The sequence below is a fragment of the Rhodnius prolixus genome, unplaced genomic scaffold, assembly GCF_049639745.1.
Source record: "Rhodnius prolixus isolate KJV_2025 unplaced genomic scaffold, Rpr scaffold_9, whole genome shotgun sequence".
NCBI lineage: Eukaryota > Metazoa > Arthropoda > Insecta > Hemiptera > Reduviidae > Rhodnius > Rhodnius prolixus.
In genome coordinates this window covers 23,616,397-23,635,697 of record NW_027411604.1, presented here as the reverse complement: position 1 = coordinate 23,635,697, position 19,301 = coordinate 23,616,397, and the positions used below count along the sequence as shown (strand labels likewise).

At 33.1% G+C, this 19,301-nt stretch overlaps 1 protein-coding gene across 10 annotated transcripts in view; it reads left to right on the top strand.

Moving 5' to 3' along the window:
• LOC141454141 (adenylyl cyclase 78C-like) overlaps nt 1–19,301 on the top strand; it is a 252,026-nt gene that overhangs the window by 214,679 nt on the left and 18,046 nt on the right. For all 10 annotated transcript variants that reach the window (XR_012458475.1, XR_012458474.1, XM_074128042.1 and 7 more), the window contains 2 exons: nt 424–600; nt 19,103–19,284. Coding sequence is in view for 8 of the 10 variants with exons in the window: in XM_074128042.1 (XP_073984143.1) it covers nt 424–600; nt 19,103–19,284 (359 nt within the window). In the remaining 2 variants the exon portion in view is untranslated. The remainder of the gene's footprint in view (nt 1–423; nt 601–19,102; nt 19,285–19,301) is intronic.

Here is a 19,301-nt window from a genome sequence, read left to right as displayed (position 1 = left end):
CACAAGTTGCTGAAAACACGATACAGAAAACTCCACTTCAGCCTGCAATCTCATATAAATCCTCTAGCTAAAAATCTTTCTTCTAGAACTCTTTCTGACAACCCGGACAAGACGCCTTAAAAGACAGTGGCCTCGTGATCTCCTCTCCAGTGAAGAGATTGGCTAACCATCTAATATTTGGGAGTGTTACCACTGGGTAACTTCTCCACTCGTATACTTCTGTTATTCAATGTTACTCTGTTATCACTGTTACTTATAGCGCTAACGCGCTGATTGTAGCATAAATAAATGCAAATAATAATAATAAATATTAAAGAAAAGAAAAAAACAGTTGCCCCAATAATGTAATTTTTATTTTAATTAAGAGCAAAATTTAGCAGCTTTTACAAAAACAAGCTGAATTATATCTGAACTTTGTTTAAGGTCTTGCGACGTCACGTGGCCAGTTTCCTTTGGATTACCGACATACCCGTATGATATGGACTGGAGCTGGAATATTAGCTAATATAACACTATGTATACTTGGATGCTGGAGAAACTTCGCCAATAACTATTTACATTGGGCAGCTCTGGCAACCTGGGCTACATTTAATATTCAAGGTTAATTATTTAATTTGCGTTTCTTTACATTATTACTTCTATTTAAAACATTTACTTCATTTTAAAGGCAAGTTAAGTATGTGTAGATTTTTTACTTTTAAAACTAATTAAAGTTATAAAGTTTATTGGATCCCATAAACACAGTATTCTAAGGAACCGATCTTCGTTGAAAATTAAGGGTTAGAAGTGCTTTTTCATTCTCTAGTAAAAGGAAAATAGTAACTCTATTTTGGAAAACAAATGAAAGTATACGAGGTGTGGCTATTAAATAACGAGACTGATGCTGCTACAGAAGAACTATGCATGCGCCAAATCCTAACGACGGACAGCTGTGCAGTGTAAAGTCTTCTCTTTCGATTGCAGCGACTCTCGTGTTTGTAGGGAAATCTGTCTGACCAGAACCGTCGTTTGTGTAAGAGGTGTTATGTTTCATTTTGCCGAAAACATGATACTACACATGTTGTAGAGCAACGAATTGTCGTGAAATTTCAAATGAAACTTGGTAAAACCGCTACTGAAACTTATCTTTTATTAAAAGAAGTTTATGGCGATGAATGTTTATCACGTGCGCAAGTTTTTGATTGGTTGAAACGTTTCCAAAATGGCCGAGAAGACGTCGGAGATGACGGGAATGCCCTGGTCGCCCTTCCACGTCCAAAACGGATGAAAATATCGATTATAATTAATCAACATTACTACCATGAGGTGCTTGCTTAACTCCGTGAAAGAGTAAGGAAAAAACGACCTGATTTGTGGAAGAACAAGTCATGGGTTCTCCATCAAGACAACACGCCGGCTCACAATGCATTGTCTGTCAAGACGTTTCTAGGTTTTAGGGCATCCGCCTTATTCGCCTGACCTGGCCCCATGTGACTTTTATCTGTTCCCCAAAGTCAAATCTGCATTAAAAGGAACACGATTTCAGTCCTATGAAGCTGCGAAAGAAAAAGCGGCACGCGTCATGCAGAAGCTGACAGAAAAAGATTTCCAGCACTGTTTCGAACAATGGTAAATTCGCATGGAGCGTTGTAGAGATAGGGGAGGGGTGTATATTGAAGGTGATAATAACTAAATATGTATAAATTTAAAATAAAATGTTTTACAGCAATAGTCTCGTTATTTAATAGCCACACCTCGCATTTTTTATATTTTGGCTTTATTAAAATCTCAGTTTCAAATGTTGTTTGTAGGAACACTTTTCATTCGCGTATAAATAATGGAAGTATTACTGTTGTGGGCTATTAAGTATTAATAATGATTTATAACTATATTTAGAGATAAAAGATAACAATAAATCATGAAAATTACTGTAGCATTGGTTTTTTCACTATACTATTGTCTAAATGTACGAAAACAAACTAAACCAAATTTATAGTGTCATGCAAGAGGAGAGTGAGCTATTTTTGCCGAAGTAAACATAGATAGGTTTGGGTATGACGTAAGCAAGAGTAACGCCCGAAAAACTTTAGTCAATATCGATAAATCTTCAATATGGTGATCATCGATCATGGAAGTGCTGGCCAAAAGCAACTTAAATCGTTTTCTAGATGGTGTTCAGTTTATCGATCCATCTCTCTTAATTACACTCATCTTCCTGAAGTTTTATATTTATTTTTCCCTCTTTTACACTTAACATTCTCACCAAGATGTTTTTGTTGCGGTCGTTAGGAAACAAATTGGTGCACTCCTTAATTATTTACGATCATTATAATTTTTTGTGTTAATGTATTGAATATATATTTATATAAGTTATTTGCTAGAAGTGGTTGTTGGTCTAGTGGTCAAGAGAGTGGCTTTGTGTGTGGGAGGTCCCCAGTTCGCATCCCGCGTATGGCTACTTTTTATTTGTTAGAAAAAATTGTTTTTCTGCAACCATGTAGGAATGTTCTCATTACTCAATTAAAATCAGCTGTGTAATGCCCAACTTTACCTCACTAGGGGGGAAAAATTCCCATTAGTATCACTTTCCTCACTAGTGAGTGAAAAACTTTATTGTGCTTCCTTGATATAAGAAGTTTTGTTATTAAATATTTTCTGTAAAACTTTAATAAGCTTATTTAACGTAACTAAATAATTAAAAAACGAATATTAAAAAAATAAAATAAAAATTGAAAGGAATATAGAAATAAAAATAATATTTTAATAAATAATTAGATATTTTTAATTATAACAGTTAAAAAGGTTATAGTGTTACCTTATAGAAATTTAAAATGGATTCTAGTGATTCCTGTTTAGTTTTTTTTTTAGTTAATAACCCTAATGGTTGCAGAAAAAATATAATATTTAACTCGAGTGTAAAGTATTTTCCTCACACTCGGCAATTTGCACTTGCACTCGCCTCGCTTCCCTCGCTCGTGCGTGCAAACCCTGCCTCGCTTGAGGAAAAGTACTACTTTCCACACTTGTTAAATAAATAACTATTTCTAGTAAAGTATGAGCTTCCGCCTCCGTCCACGATACCTAATTGGTAATTGCGACTTTAAGCCCTGTCTGAAAAAATTGCCGATTATTTTACTTTATTTACTTATATATCATTTGCTTAAAATATTATTTCCAACCAAACATACTGGCTACATATTCATACTTGTGTCATTTTTGTCCAAAGACCTGATTTAACTTTCTCCTCCTGCTCAAAAATGTAAAGATGAGGTCTAATTCGAGTCAAATTTCTGCAATTTTTTTTAATTCTACATACATATGTATCCTAACATCTCAACGTTATAATATCACAGGAACTTCTAATTAATGTCGGAGAGAAGGTTACGAGTTAAAACCGTGAGCAGGTTATATTTTTACTTTCTTTGCTTTCTATAAGACGCTGAGGTGGACGCCAATGGCTAGAGATATATATTTTTTTTTAACTTTTAATTGTTGCTCCACCATTTAAGTTCTATTGGTACCCATGATTACGTACAAAGAGACTGGAGTGCGTTAAAAATCAATTAATTTAAAATCATAGCTAAAATTACAAATTTAAGGTTCAATCAGAATTGATTCTTTTTGGGAGGGGCATTTTCTCTAAAATTCCACTTATGATTTACTTGGACAGCTTACACAATCATTTTTAGTTGAATTTTTTTCCTCCATAGAATATAGATGAAGCGGTGCCTTAGGTTATGAAATGTGTTGCTCTAAATTGTGACCCTTACATCCTTGGTTGTTAGCCCACACTGCATGTTGCAGGCAATATGTATAAAAAAAAAAGTTCACTTTCTGTTATTGCCTGACTGCAATTTATGGCAGACATGTTATGCGCCACTTGGTATGAAGGTCACTGAATATTCAGCAAAATATAAAATATTTAAAGAAACATTTCTCCATTGAATTAATTGCAGTTAAAGAAAGTTTTGTGAGTGATTGCGACATATTTTTTAATTATTCAATTTTCTTAATAATTTCTTCTTTTTTTAACATCAGCTCATTCAAAATGGTTTTTGAGAAACATTTGCCCTAGAATATTAATTAATTAATTAATTAATTTAGCTAGAGATTCTGAATGTGACCTCAGGTTTCTGGTGCTATTGAAATTACTGAACCATTCTACTAGTTTTACTTTTCTGTAAAACAGGACCACCGCCGCCGTAATATATTTTGCCTCCTTAACTCATGCAGCTTTACCCACTAAATCAGCGTTTCCCAACCTGTGGTACGCGAAAAATAATCAATATTGGCGGACATAACAAAAATAAAGCATAAAAAATATCATAGAAACGTTTTTTTTTCTCTAATACATAAACATTATTTTAATTATACAGTTAAGTTGTTAAATAAGGTTAGTCTTTCTCAAAATATACGAGAAAAAAATAATGGCACATTTTAACAGGATTAAAATTGTCTTCCATGGAGTATTTTCCAAAACCCGAAAACACAAATGATAATTCGATTTCAAACCCCCTTCTATAAAGAAAATTTAGGAAAAGCTACATCATTATCCAATAAAAGATAAAGAAAATTTAATAGAATTATCATGTGACTGAACTTAAATGATAACTACGTAAAAATCTGCTTAAAAAGACTGTAATGAGTAAGCTCTATCCAAGCAACATTAAATTTAATTGGTACTTACAGGTAGTTGAATGCTTAAAAGAAATGAATTTAGAAGATTTGGGCACAAATATAATAATCCTAAAGATGAACTTTGTATATTAATTAATAATTTTGAAGAGTTTAATTTTTAATTATTTAAAAAAAGTTTTAAAACTAAGATCTTACATTTTACAAAGTTTATAAAGTGAACGTGAACTTGAACTCCTTTGTATCAGATACATTGTATCTCTATACAAATAAAGATAATAATAATAATAAAATAACGCATTCGGAATAACAAATTTTACGAAATACAATAATTTTTACGAAGTGGTACAATTTAGCATGATGTACTACCAAGTGGTACGGTGAGCCAAAAAAAGGTTGGGAAACGCTGCACTAAATCATTAGCTCATTACTTTCAACTGGAAGTACTTGTGACTTCGGCATTCTCATAAATTATGGCCAGTTTGATTCTTTAGATATTTTGTCTTGTATATTATATCTTCTTCTTTCCGCATGATAGACTTTCTCTTCTATTGAACAGTTGGAATTTAAAAAAAAAAACAAGAAAAGTTCTGGAAATTGTGTTTAATATCACTAAGAACAAACTTGTATAAGGCTTTCATCACTAATCGTGTTATTTTGAAATACAAGTGAAAGGTAAGCCTTAAATACCTTCACGAAAAACTTATTCTAAATCCAATGATCCTTAAAGTCTGATTTTTTTTGTCAAGAAGGTATTGGCGTTATTAAATCAAATGAAACGAAAAAAAGTTATTAGTATCTTACAAAAACAAGTTATTTTTAGGAAATACACTTTCATAACTTGCCCCAGTTTTCTAAACTACAGTTAATATTATCAAAATTTATGTAGCACACTTTTCATATAAGTTATCAAAACTATCATAGTTTGGCTTGTTTCTCAATCCATTACTAAAAGAAGATTTGTTTATATTCTACTTCCATCATGTCATGGACAAACATTCAGTTTTACCAACAAAAAATATTAGGAATAATTTGGCCAGTGAGATTTGCGTGTAATTCCTTTAAAAAAAATTGTTACACCTTTTTCTTTAATTATTCTAAAGAATCATTTCTTTAGGACTGAAGAAAATATATCACTTGCAAGTAAACATGAAAAGCCATTAAACTTTAAATTCTTCCAATTGTTTGAAAAGGATTCTTTTGGCACTTTAAGGGATAAAAAGTGCGTTATAATAAACTTCATGCCTAGTCTTAATTGTTAACATTTTTGAAAAAAGCACGATGACCTAACCTAATTTAGTAGAAAGTAAAGTAAAGTAATCGCCTATTTTTTCAAGCGGGGGCTTAACGTCCAACTACCAATTAGATATCGTGGACGGAGGCGACTAGCAAACTTACTTTACTGTAAATTTCTTTTATTAACCATTAAATAAAATCCAAGGCCTAAGACCGGGAATCGAACCCAGTACCACAATACATATTAGCTTCGCAGGTCTCGCCTCTAACCGCTCGGCTACCGTGGCGCCACCTAATTTAGTAGACTTACACTTGAATTTAGAAAGATCTGCCGAGTCATCATGCAGTAGATCTTTAGAGCTACTAACAATATTTCTAGCATGCCTTTGTCGGCAAACATTTTATCGTGTTTTAGTATGTATAAAACCATCTAAACACTTATTATGTGATTATCTGGAGAATACAACACCTACAAAAAAAATATTGGGTAAAGCAAATAGTTCGTCAAATTGAAAATTAAATTTAACGTTCAGCAATGCCAATTGAATCAAACTGTACTTCACTGCATAGATATAGTATGTAGCTTCGACAATGTGTTGTCCAAGACTGGTACAGTGTTCGCTCATCCGTTTCAAAACACGAGAATTAAGGACCATCACTTGTCAGTACGCTACTTGACAGCAATCATAAGTCATACTCTAAACTACAAGCTACTAAACCACAATGCGTGCCTAAAACCGAGATTGGAGCATCCGCTGCGAACTATTAGGGCCAGCCAAGAATTCTAAAGTATGACTCACCCAGTACAGAACCATTCCATTGAACCATGGAAGCAATTGATCGATTATCATGTATTTCAAAATTTCAAAATGGAAACAAAATTGTCAACCAGCGAGTAATAATGATCAAGTCCTGTCAGGGATTGTCAAGAGAATACAAAGTCCAAGATAAACTTCTTTTATTAATTTATCAAATCCTTGGATGGTAAGTTATTTACCCATTGTTTCTTTTAAAAACCCTTCAGGCGATTTCTATTTTTATTTATTTATTTTTGTAACTATAACAGTCATTATTGTGTTTCTACAATTTTAATTGATCTTTCACACTGTCTTACTTCAGTATTATTGTGAATTGGCTGTCAGTTTCAGTCTGAGAGATGTTTATGTATCATTGGATAGATAAGTAAATAAATTAGAAGTAAGTATAGGTAAGTAAATAAATTAGAAGTAAGTTAAGCAAAAGTAAGATATATAAAATAAATGAAGAGTTAGTTACGAAATCCTAATAGATGTTACTACACCGTATTTATCTCAATTCCCTGTAGAAAAAGTTGCATGTTTCAGAGAAAACTGTGATTTTACTTAATAAAGTATGTCACCTTTAGAAATGAGCTCACATTTGTCGAGCTAATCAGAGAAAGAGGCAGTGAAAGAAAAACAAAAAAAAAAAAAAATAACTTTAAAAGTTCCAGTAAATTTAGACAAATGAAATAAGAACGTTACAGTGAAACATTAGTCACTTTATTTGACATACGTAATATCTGTATTTGTAAATTAACCAGCGAGCAAGTAGCCTGGCCAATGTGATTAATTACTGCTCCATTAAGTTGGTGTTGTTTACTGACAACTATTGATGGAAGATCTAAATTAATTGTCCAGTTCTTAAACGATTACTGTGTAGATTTGATGTTTGAAAATTAGCCGATAATAATATTAGCCATTCGATAGAAATCTTCGCAAATCATCTCAAAGATCATAATTATAAAACTCCCTAGTGTTTTTTATTTCATTTATTAAAACTATTTCTGTTCAAACAAACCAAAAAAAATTGGTAAGTTAAAAAGGGATTTAAACCTAGCCATCATATGTGCTTTTAGACTTGTTAAAGTCTCAACGAACCGAACGATTATTAAAGAGCTTGGCAAACTTCTTTTGAATAGAAAGCAAAACAGGATTGTTATTCATTCAGAAAGGAGATTTTGTTGGGTGGGAGTGTTTATTCTAAGCAATGCTTAGTTAGTATCGTGACGTAGTAAAGGAGGTTATTTTGATTACGTTCAACTTGTGTAATTTCAAGGGAACTTGGTTACTGCGTTTTGAAACAAACATCCACCCTTAATTTTACTTTCATTCTACCCCTTTATTATACCACATCAATATAAATGATGATAAAATTATTTGGTTTAAAGGTACGCAAAATATAAAAACAAATTTAACTAAATATACAGATAGTGTATAACCAATATGTAGTGTTTAACCTGCAAGCGCCACGTTAGCCGAGCGGTTAGAGGTGAGACCTGTAAAGCTAATATGTATTGTGGTACTGGGTTCGATTCCCGGTCCTTAGGCCTTGAATTTTATTTAATGGTTAATAAAAGAAATTTACAGTAAAGTATGTTTGCTAGTCGCCTCCGTCCACGACACCTAATTGGTAGTTGGACGTGAGGCCCACCTAAAAAATAGGCAATTACTTTACTACTACTTACTTTTAGTTTATAACCAATCTAAACCAAAGTTTAACTTAACAGCGCCCAAACTCTATGTGCACTCATTTTCATCGACTAATATACGAAAGAAATATCATTACTAGTTACTGGCTGCCACAATCTGGACTTATCAAAAAACTATTCAGAAAGCCCGCTGTCTCATCGTACAAAGACCGGATCACCATTGCTGTGAAATGGGGCCCTTATAAATCCCTAAGTTGACATCATATTATTCGTATGAAATTTTGTGCTCATACAGCCGTTATTTAACTGAGTTGTATGCCATAGTTTTCTTGAGTACAGATCCATAAGTTGAGAAGATATTGAAGGTTGAAATTTTTTTGGGTCATGGTTTTGTGGTGAAATGGGGCCCTTATAACACCCTAAGTTGACATCATATTATTCGTATGAAATTTTGTGCTCATACAGCCGTTATTTTACTGAGTTGTATGCTATAGTTTTCTTGAGTACAGATCCATAAGTTGAGAAGATATTGAATGCTGAAATTTTTTTGGGTCATGGTTTTGCAGTGAAATAGGGCCCTTATAACACTCTAACTTAACATCATATTATTCGTATGAAATTTTGTGCTCATACAGCCGTTATTTTACTGAGTTGTATGCTATAGTTTTCTTGAGTACAGATCCATAAGTTGAGAAGATATTGAATGTTGAAATTTTTTTGGGTCATGGTTTTGCGGTGAAATGGGGCCCTTATAACACTCTAAATTAACATCATATTATTCGTATGAAATTTTGTGCTCATACAGCCGTTATATTACTGAGTTGTATGCTATAGTTTTCTTGAGTACAGATCCATAAGTTGAGAAGATATTGAATATTGAAATTTTTTTGGGTCATGGTTTTGCGGTGAAATGGGGCCCTTAAAAGATCCTAAGTTAACATCATATTATTCCTATGAAATTTTGTGCTCATACAGCCGTTATTTTACTGAGTTGTTTGCTATAGTTTTCTTGAGTACAGATCCATAAGTTGAGAAGATAATGAATGTTGAAATTTATTTGGGTCATGGTTTTGCTGTGAAATGGGGCCCTTAAAAGATCCTAAGTTAACATCATATTATTCCTATGAAATTTTGTGCTCATACAGCCGTTATTTTACTGAGTTGTTTGCTATAGTTTTCTTGAGTACAGATCCATAAGTTGAGAAGATATTGAATGTTGAAATTTTTTTGGGTCATGGTTTTGGGGTGAAATGGGGCCCTTATAACACTCTAAGTTAACATCATATTATTCGTATGAAATTTTGTGCTTATACACCCGTTATTTTACTGAGTTGTATGCTATAGTTTTCTTGAGTACAGATCCATAAGTTGAGAAGATACTGAATGGTGAAATTTTTTTGGGTCATGGTTTTGCGGTGAAATGGGGCCCTTATAACACCGTAAGTTAACATCATATTATTCGTATGAAATTTTGTGCTCATACAGCCGTTATTTTACTGATTTGTATGCTATAGTTTTCTTGAGTACAGATCCATAAGTTGAGAAGATATTGAATGTTGAAATTTTTTTGGGTCATGGTTTTGCAGTGAAATGGGGCCCTTATGAGATCCTAAGTTAACATCATATTATTCGTATGAAATTTTGTGCTCATACAGCCGTTATTTTACTGATTTGTATGATATAGTTTTCTTGAGTACAGATCCATAAGTTGAGAAGATATTGAATGTTGAAATTTTTTTGGGTCATGGTTTTGCGGTGAAATGGGGCCCTTATAACACTCTAAGTTAACATCATATTATTCGTATGAAATTTTGTACTCATACACCCGTTATTTTACTGATTTGTGTGATATAGTTTTCTTGAGTACAGATCCATAAGTTGAGAAGATATTGAATGTTGAAATTTTTTTGGGTCATGGTTTTGTGGTGAAATGGGGCCCTTATAACATCCTAAGTTAACATCATATTATTCGTATGAAATTTTGAGCTCATAGAGCCGTTATTTAACTGAGTTGTATGCTATAGTTTTCTTGAGTACAGATCCATAAGTTGAGAAGATATTGAATGTTGAAATTTTTTTGGGTCATGGTTTTGTAGTGAAACAGGGCCCTTATAACACCCTAAGTTAACATCATATTATTCGTATGAAATTTTGTGCTCACACAGCCGTTATTTAACTGAGTTGTATGCTATAGTTTTCTTGAGTACAGATCCATAAGTTGAGAAGATATTGAATGTTGAAATTTTTTTGGGTCATGGTTTTGCAGTGAAACCGGGCCCTTATAACACCCTAAGTTAACATCATATTATTCGTATGAAATTTTGTGCTCACACAGCCGTTATTTAACTGAGTTGTATGCTATAGTTTTCTTGAGTACAGATCCATAAGTTGAGAAGATATTGAATGTTGAAATTTTTTTGGGTCATGGTTTTGGGGTGAAATGGGGCCCTTATAACACTCTAAGTTAACATCATATTATTCGTATGAAATTTTGTGCCTATACACCCGTTATTTTACTGAGTTGTATGCTATAGTTTTCTTGAGTACAGATCCATAAGTTGAGAAGATACTGAATGGTGAAATTTTTTTGGGTCATGGTTTTGCGGTGAAATGGGGCCCTTATAACACCGTAAGTTAACATCATATTATTCGTATGAAATTTTGTGCTCATACAGCCGTTATTTTACTGAGTTGTATGCTATAGTTTTCTTGAGTACAGATCCATAATTTGAGAAGATATTGAATGTTGAAATTTTTTTGGGTCATGGTTTTGCAGTCAAATGGGGCCCTTATAAGATCCTAAGTTAACATCATATTATTCGTATGAAATTTTGTGCTCATACAGCCGTTATTTTACTGATTTGTATGATATAGTTTTCTTGAGTACAGATCCATAAGTTGAGAAGATATTGAATGTTGAAATTTTTTTGGGTCATGGTTTTGTGGTGAAATGGGGCCCTTATAACATCCTAAGTTAACATCATATTATTCGTATGAAATTTTGAGCTCATAGAGCCGTTATTTAACTGAGTTGTATGCTATAGTTTTCTTGAGTACAGATCCATAAGTTGAGAAGATATTGAATGTTGAAATTTTTTTGGGTCATGGTTTTGTAGTGAAACAGGTCCCTTATAACACCCTAAGTTAACATCATATTATTCGTATGAAATTTTGTGCTCACACAGCCGTTATTTAACTGAGTTGTATGCTATAGTTTTCTTGAGTACAGATCCATAAGTTGAGAAGATATTGAATGTTGAAATTTTTTTGGGTCATGGTTTTGCAGTGAAACCGGGCCCTTATAACACCCTAAGTTAACATCATATTATTCGTATGAAATTTTGTGCTCACACAGCCGTTATTTAACTGAGTTGTATGCTATAGTTTTCTTGAGTACAGATCCATAAGTTGAGAAGATATTGAATGTTGAAATTTTTTTGGGTCATGGTTTTGCTGTGAAATGGGGCCCTTAAAAGATCCTAAGTTAACATCATATTATTCCTATGAAATTTTGTGCTCATACAGCCGTTATTTTACTGAGTTGTTTGCTATAGTTTTCTTGAGTACAGATCCATAAGTTGAGAAGATATTGAATGTTGAAGTTTTTTTGGGTCATGGTTTTGCGGTGAAATGGGGCCCTTAAAAGATCCTAAGTTAACATCATATTATTCCTATGAAATTTTGTGCTCATACAGCCGTTATTTTACTGAGTTGTTTGCTATAGTTTTCTTGAGTACAGATCCATAAGTTGAGAAGATAATGAATGTTGAAATTTATTTGGGTCATGGTTTTGCTGTGAAATGGGGCCCTTAAAAGATCCTAAGTTAACATCATATTATTCCTATGAAATTTTGTGCTCATACAGCCGTTATTTTACTGAGTTGTTTGCTATAGTTTTCTTGAGTACAGATCCATAAGTTGAGAAGATATTGAATGTTGAAATTTTTTTGGGTCATGGTTTTGGGGTGAAATGGGGCCCTTATAACACTCTAAGTTAACATCATATTATTCGTATGAAATTTTGTGCTTATACACCCGTTATTTTACTGAGTTGTATGCTATAGTTTTCTTGAGTACAGATCCATAAGTTGAGAAGATACTGAATGGTGAAATTTTTTTGGGTCATGGTTTTGCGGTGAAATGGGGCCCTTATAACACCGTAAGTTAACATCATATTATTCGTATGAAATTTTGTGCTCATACAGCAGTTATTTTACTGATTTGTATGCTATAGTTTTCTTGAGTACAGATCCATAAGTTGAGAAGATATTGAATGTTGAAATTTTTTTGGGTCATGGTTTTGCAGTGAAATGGGGCCCTTATAACACTCTAAGTTAACATCATATTATTCGTATGAAATTTTGTACTCATACACCCGTTATTTTACTGATTTGTGTGATATAGTTTTCTTGAGTACAGATCCATAAGTTGAGAAGATATTGAATGTTGAAATTTTTTTGGGTCATGGTTTTGTGGTGAAATGGGGCCCTTATAACATCCTAAGTTAACATCATATTATTCGTATGAAATTTTGAGCTCATAGAGCCGTTATTTAACTGAGTTGTATGCTATAGTTTTCTTGAGTACAGATCCATAAGTTGAGAAGATATTGAATGTTGAAATTTTTTTGGGTCATGGTTTTGTAGTGAAACAGGGCCCTTATAACACCCTAAGTTAACATCATATTATTCGTATGAAATTTTGTGCTCACACAGCCGTTATTTAACTGAGTTGTATGCTATAGTTTTCTTGAGTACAGATCCATAAGTTGAGAAGATATTGAATGTTGAAATTTTTTTGGGTCATGGTTTTGCAGTGAAACCGGGCCCTTATAACACCCTAAGTTAACATCATATTATTCGTATGAAATTTTGTGCTCACACAGCCGTTATTTAACTGAGTTGTATGCTATAGTTTTCTTGAGTACAGATCCATAAGTTGAGAAGATATTGAATGTTGAAATTTTTTTGGGTCATGGTTTTGGGGTGAAATGGGGCCCTTATAACACTCTAAGTTAACATCATATTATTCGTATGAAATTTTGTGCCTATACACCCGTTATTTTACTGAGTTGTATGCTATAGTTTTCTTGAGTACAGATCCATAAGTTGAGAAGATACTGAATGGTGAAATTTTTTTGGGTCATGGTTTTGCGGTGAAATGGGGCCCTTATAACACCGTAAGTTAACATCATATTATTCGTATGAAATTTTGTGCTCATACAGCCGTTATTTTACTGAGTTGTATGCTATAGTTTTCTTGAGTACAGATCCATAATTTGAGAAGATATTGAATGTTGAAATTTTTTTGGGTCATGGTTTTGCAGTCAAATGGGGCCCTTATAAGATCCTAAGTTAACATCATATTATTCGTATGAAATTTTGTGCTCATACAGCCGTTATTTTACTGATTTGTATGATATAGTTTTCTTGAGTACAGATCCATAAGTTGAGAAGATATTGAATGTTGAAATTTTTTTGGGTCATGGTTTTGTGGTGAAATGGGGCCCTTATAACATCCTAAGTTAACATCATATTATTCGTATGAAATTTTGAGCTCATAGAGCCGTTATTTAACTGAGTTGTATGCTATAGTTTTCTTGAGTACAGATCCATAAGTTGAGAAGATATTGAATGTTGAAATTTTTTTGGGTCATGGTTTTGTAGTGAAACAGGTCCCTTATAACACCCTAAGTTAACATCATATTATTCGTATGAAATTTTGTGCTCACACAGCCGTTATTTAACTGAGTTGTATGCTATAGTTTTCTTGAGTACAGATCCATAAGTTGAGAAGATATTGAATGTTGAAATTTTTTTGGGTCATGGTTTTGCAGTGAAACCGGGCCCTTATAACACCCTAAGTTAACATCATATTATTCGTATGAAATTTTGTGCTCACACAGCCGTTATTTAACTGAGTTGTATGCTATAGTTTTCTTGAGTACAGATCCATAAGTTGAGAAGATATTGAATGTTGAAATTTTTTTGGGTCATGGTTTTGCTGTGAAATGGGGCCCTTAAAAGATCCTAAGTTAACATCATATTATTCGTATGAAATTTTGTGCTCATACAGCCGTTATTTTACTGAGTTGTTTGCTATAGTTTTCTTGAGTACAGATCCATAAGTTGAGAAGATATTGAATGTTGAAGTTTTTTTGGGTCATGGTTTTGCGGTGAAATGGGGCCCTTATAACACCGTAAGTTAACATCATATTATTCGTATGAAATTTTGTGCTCATACAGCCGTTATTTTACTGAGTTGTATGCTATAGTTTTCTTGAGTACAGATCCATAAGTTGAGAAGATATTGAATGTTGAAATTTTTTTGGGTCATGGTTTTGCAGTGAAATGGGGCCCTTATAAGATCCTAAGTTAACATCATATTATTCGTATGAAATTTTGTGCTCATACAGCCGTTATTTTACTGATTTGTATGATATAGTTTTCTTGAGTACAGATCCATAAGTTGAGAAGATATTGAATGTTGAAATTTTTTTGGGTCATGGTTTTGCGGTGAAATGGGGCCCTTATAACACTCTAAGTTAACATCATATTATTCGTATGAAATTTTGTACTCATACACCCGTTATTTTACTGATTTGTGTGATATAGTTTTCTTGAGTACAGATCCATAAGTTGAGAAGATATTGAATGTTGAAATTTTTTTGGGTCATGGTTTTGGGGTGAAATGGGGCCCTTATAACACTCTAAGTTAACATCATATTATTCGTATGAAATTTTGTACTCATACACCCGTTATTTTACTGATTTGTGTGATATAGTTTTCTTGAGTACAGATCCATAAGTTGAGAAGATATTGAATGTTGAAATTTTTTTGGGTCATGGTTTTGCAGTGAAATGGGGCCCTTATGAGATCCTAAGTTAACATCATATTATTCGTATGAAATTTTGTGCTCATACAGCCGTTATTTTACTGAGTTGTATGCTATAGCTTTCTTGAGTACAGATCCATAAGTAGAGAAGATATTGAATGTTGAAATTTTTTTGGGTCATGGTTTTGGGGTGAAATGGGGCCCTTATAACACTCTAAGTTAACATCATATTATTCGTATGAAATTTTGTGCTTATACACCCGTTATTTTACTGAGTTGTATGCTATAGTTTTCTTGAGTACAGATCCATAAGTTGAGAAGATACTGAATGGTGAAATTTTTTTGGGTCATGGTTTTGCGGTTAAATGGGGCCCTTATAACATCCTAAGTTAACATCATATTATTCGTATGAAATTTTGAGCTCATAGAGCCGTTATTTAACTGAGTTGTATGCTATAGTTTTCTTGAGTACAGATCCATAAGTTGAGAAGATATTGAATGTTGAAATTTTTTTGGGTCATGGTTTTGTAGTGAAACAGGGCCCTTATAACACCCTAAGTTAACATCATATTATTCGTATGAAATTTTGTGCTCACACAGCCGTTATTTAACTGAGTTGTATGCTATAGTTTTCTTGAGTACAGATCCATAAGTTGAGAAGATATTGAATGTTGAAATTTTTTTGGGTCATGGTTTTGCAGTGAAACCGGGCCCTTATAACACCCTAAGTTAACATCATATTATTCGTATGAAATTTTGTGCTCACACAGCCGTTATTTAACTGAGTTGTATGCTATAGTTTTCTTGAGTACAGATCCATAAGTTGAGAAGATATTGAATGTTGAAATTTTTTTGGGTCATGGTTTTGCTGTGAAATGGGGCCCTTAAAAGATCCTAAGTTAACATCATATTATTCCTATGAAATTTTGTGCTCATACAGCCGTTATTTTACTGAGTTGTTTGCTATAGTTTTCTTGAGTACAGATCCATAAGTTGAGAAGATATTGAATGTTGAAATTTTTTTGGGTCATGGTTTTGGTGTGAAATGGGGCCCTTAAAAGATCCTAAGTTAACATCATATTATTCGTATGAAATTTTGTGCTTATACACCCGTTATTTTACTGAGTTGTATGCTATAGTTTTCTTGAGTACAGATCCATAAGTTGAGAAGATACTGAATGGTGAAATTTTTTTGGGTCATGGTTTTGCGGTGAAATGGGGCCCTTATAACACCGTAAGTTAACATCATATTATTCGTATGAAATTTTGTGCTCATACAGCCGTTATTTTACTGAGTTGTATGCTATAGTTTTCTTGAGTACAGATCCATAAGTTGAGAAGATATTGAATGTTGAAATTTTTTTGGGTCATGGTTTTGCAGTGAAATGGGGCCCTTATAAGATCCTAAGTTAACATCATATTATTCGTATGAAATTTTGTACTCATACACCCGTTATTTTACTGATTTGTGTGATATAGTTTTCTTGAGTACAGATCCATAAGTTGAGAAGATATTGAATGTTGAAATTTTTTTGGGTCATGGTTTTGTGGTGAAATGGGGCCCTTATAACATCCTAAGTTAACATCATATTATTCGTATGAAATTTTGAGCTCATAGAGCCGTTATTTAACTGAGTTGTATGCTATAGTTTTCTTGAGTACAGATCTATAAGTTGAGAAGATATTGAATGTTGAAATTTTTTTGGGTCATGGTTTTGCGGTGGAATGGGGCCCTTATAACACTCTAAGTTATCATCATATTATTCGTATGAAATTTTGTACTCATACACCCGTTATTTTACTGAGTTGTATGCTATAGTTTTCTTGAGTACAGATCCATAAGTTGAGAAGATATTGAATGTTGAAATTTTTTTGGGTCATGGTTTTGCAGTGAAATGGGGCCCTTATGAGATCCTAAGTTAACATCATATTATTCGTATGAAATTTTGTGCTCATACAGCCGTTATTTTACTGATTTGTATGATATAGTTTTCTTGAGTACAGATCCATAAGTTGAGAAGATATTGAATGTTGAAATTTTTTTGGGTCATGGTTTTGCGGTGAAATGGGGCCCTTATAACTCTCTAAGTTAACATCATATTATTCGTATGAAATTTTGTACTCATACACCCGTTATTTTACTGAGTTGTATGCTTTAGTTTTCTTGAGTACAGATCCATAAGTAGAGAAGATATTGAATGTTGAAATTTTTTTGGGTCATGGTTTTGCGGTGAAATGGGGCCCTTATAACACCCTAAGTTAACATCATATTATTCGTATGAAATTTTGTGCTCATACAGCCGTTATTTTACTGAGTTGTATGCTATAGTTTTCTTGAGTACAGATCCATAAGTTGAGAAGATATTGAATGTTGAAATTTTTTTGGGTCATGGTTTTGCGGTGAAATGGGGCCCTTATAACACTCTAAGTTAACATCATATTATTCGTATGAAATTTTGTACTCATACACCCGTTATTTTACTGAGTTGTATGCTACAGTTTTCTTGAGTACAGATCCATAAGTTGAGAAGATATTGAATGTTGAATTTTTTTTGGGTCATGGTTTTGCAGTGAAATGGGGCCCTTATGAGATCCTAAGTTAACATCATATTATTCGTATGAAATTTTGTGCTCATACAGCCGTTATTTTACTGAGTTGTATGCTATAGTTTTCTTGAGTACAGATCCATAAGTAGAGAAGATATTGAATGTTGAAATTTTTTTGGGTCATGGATTTGCGGTGAAATGGGGCCCTTATAACTCTCTAAGTTAACATCATATTATTCGTATGAAATTTTGTACTCATACACCCGTTATTTTACTGAGTTGTATGCTTTAGTTTTCTTGAGTACAGATCCATAAGTAGAGAAGATATTGAATGTTGAAATTTTTTTGGGTCATGGTTTTGCGGTGAAATGGGGCCCTTATAACACCCTAAGTTAACATCATATTATTCGTATGAAATTTTGTGCTCATACAGCCGTTATTTTACTGAGTTGTATGCTATAGTTTTCTTGAGTACAGATCCATAAGTTGAGAAGATATTGAATGTTGAAATTTTTTTGGGTCTTGGTTTTGCGGTGAAATGGGGCCCTTATAACACTCTAAGTTAACATCATATTATTCGTATGAAATTTTGTACTCATACACCCGTTATTTTACTGAGTTGTATGCTACAGTTTTCTTGAGTACAGATCCATAAGTTGAGAAGATATTGAATGTTGAAATTTTTTTGGGTCATGGTTTTGCAGTGAAACAGGGCCCTTATAACACCCTAAGTTAACATCATATTATTCGTATGAAATTTTGTGCTTATACACCCGTTATTTTACTGAGTTGTATGCTATAGTTTTCTTGAGTACAGTTCCGTTGTTAACTTTGTAACTATACAGTATCTGTCAACAAACAAATACTATTTGTTACTCTAAAAACATTAGCATTTTAAACAAAGTTTTGGAGGTTAACCTTAGTTAATTATAAAAAAGAAAATACAAGCCGCAAGTAGGCCTTTAACGAAAGAGGAGCCGTCCTTATACAGAACTGCAGTGAGATCATTAAAAAAGGCGTAGAAAAAAGCTTCTCTTCTGCTAAAGGAGACCAATTAAGTACACTACTAGTATGCTCTCCACTTTTATCACCTCACTTGATAGAAAAATGAGTCAGCTGGGACACTATACTTGCAGCCTAATATCATCCAAGAAAACTTGAAATTTTTTTTTTTAAATGTTTAATAATTTTAGGTCTTCATTATAGAAATTACAGCAAGGATCAGGTATCGAAGTTGTTTTCGTTACATGAAGGTTAATGAAGCAGAGTTATGACCTATATTCATAACCTATGCCCTATAACCTACAGGGCAACTCTTGCAGCAAATTATTATAAAATAGGAAGCCTTTATTCCTTAATTAATTAAGGCCACCTGGAACCATTTAAAATATCACTTAAATGAAATACTCTTCTTTTGACAGGTATGGTCGGTAAATGTGTAGGATTTTCGCCACCCGAATACCTAGTGTGGTATGTACTTTTCATTATTTTCGTTACATATGCTATGTTACCATTACCATTACGTTGGTCTATAGCTGCTGGTACTGTCACATCAGTTCTACACATAATTATAACAGCTGTGGTACTTACTAAACTAAACATGGTAAGTTAAAAAAGCAA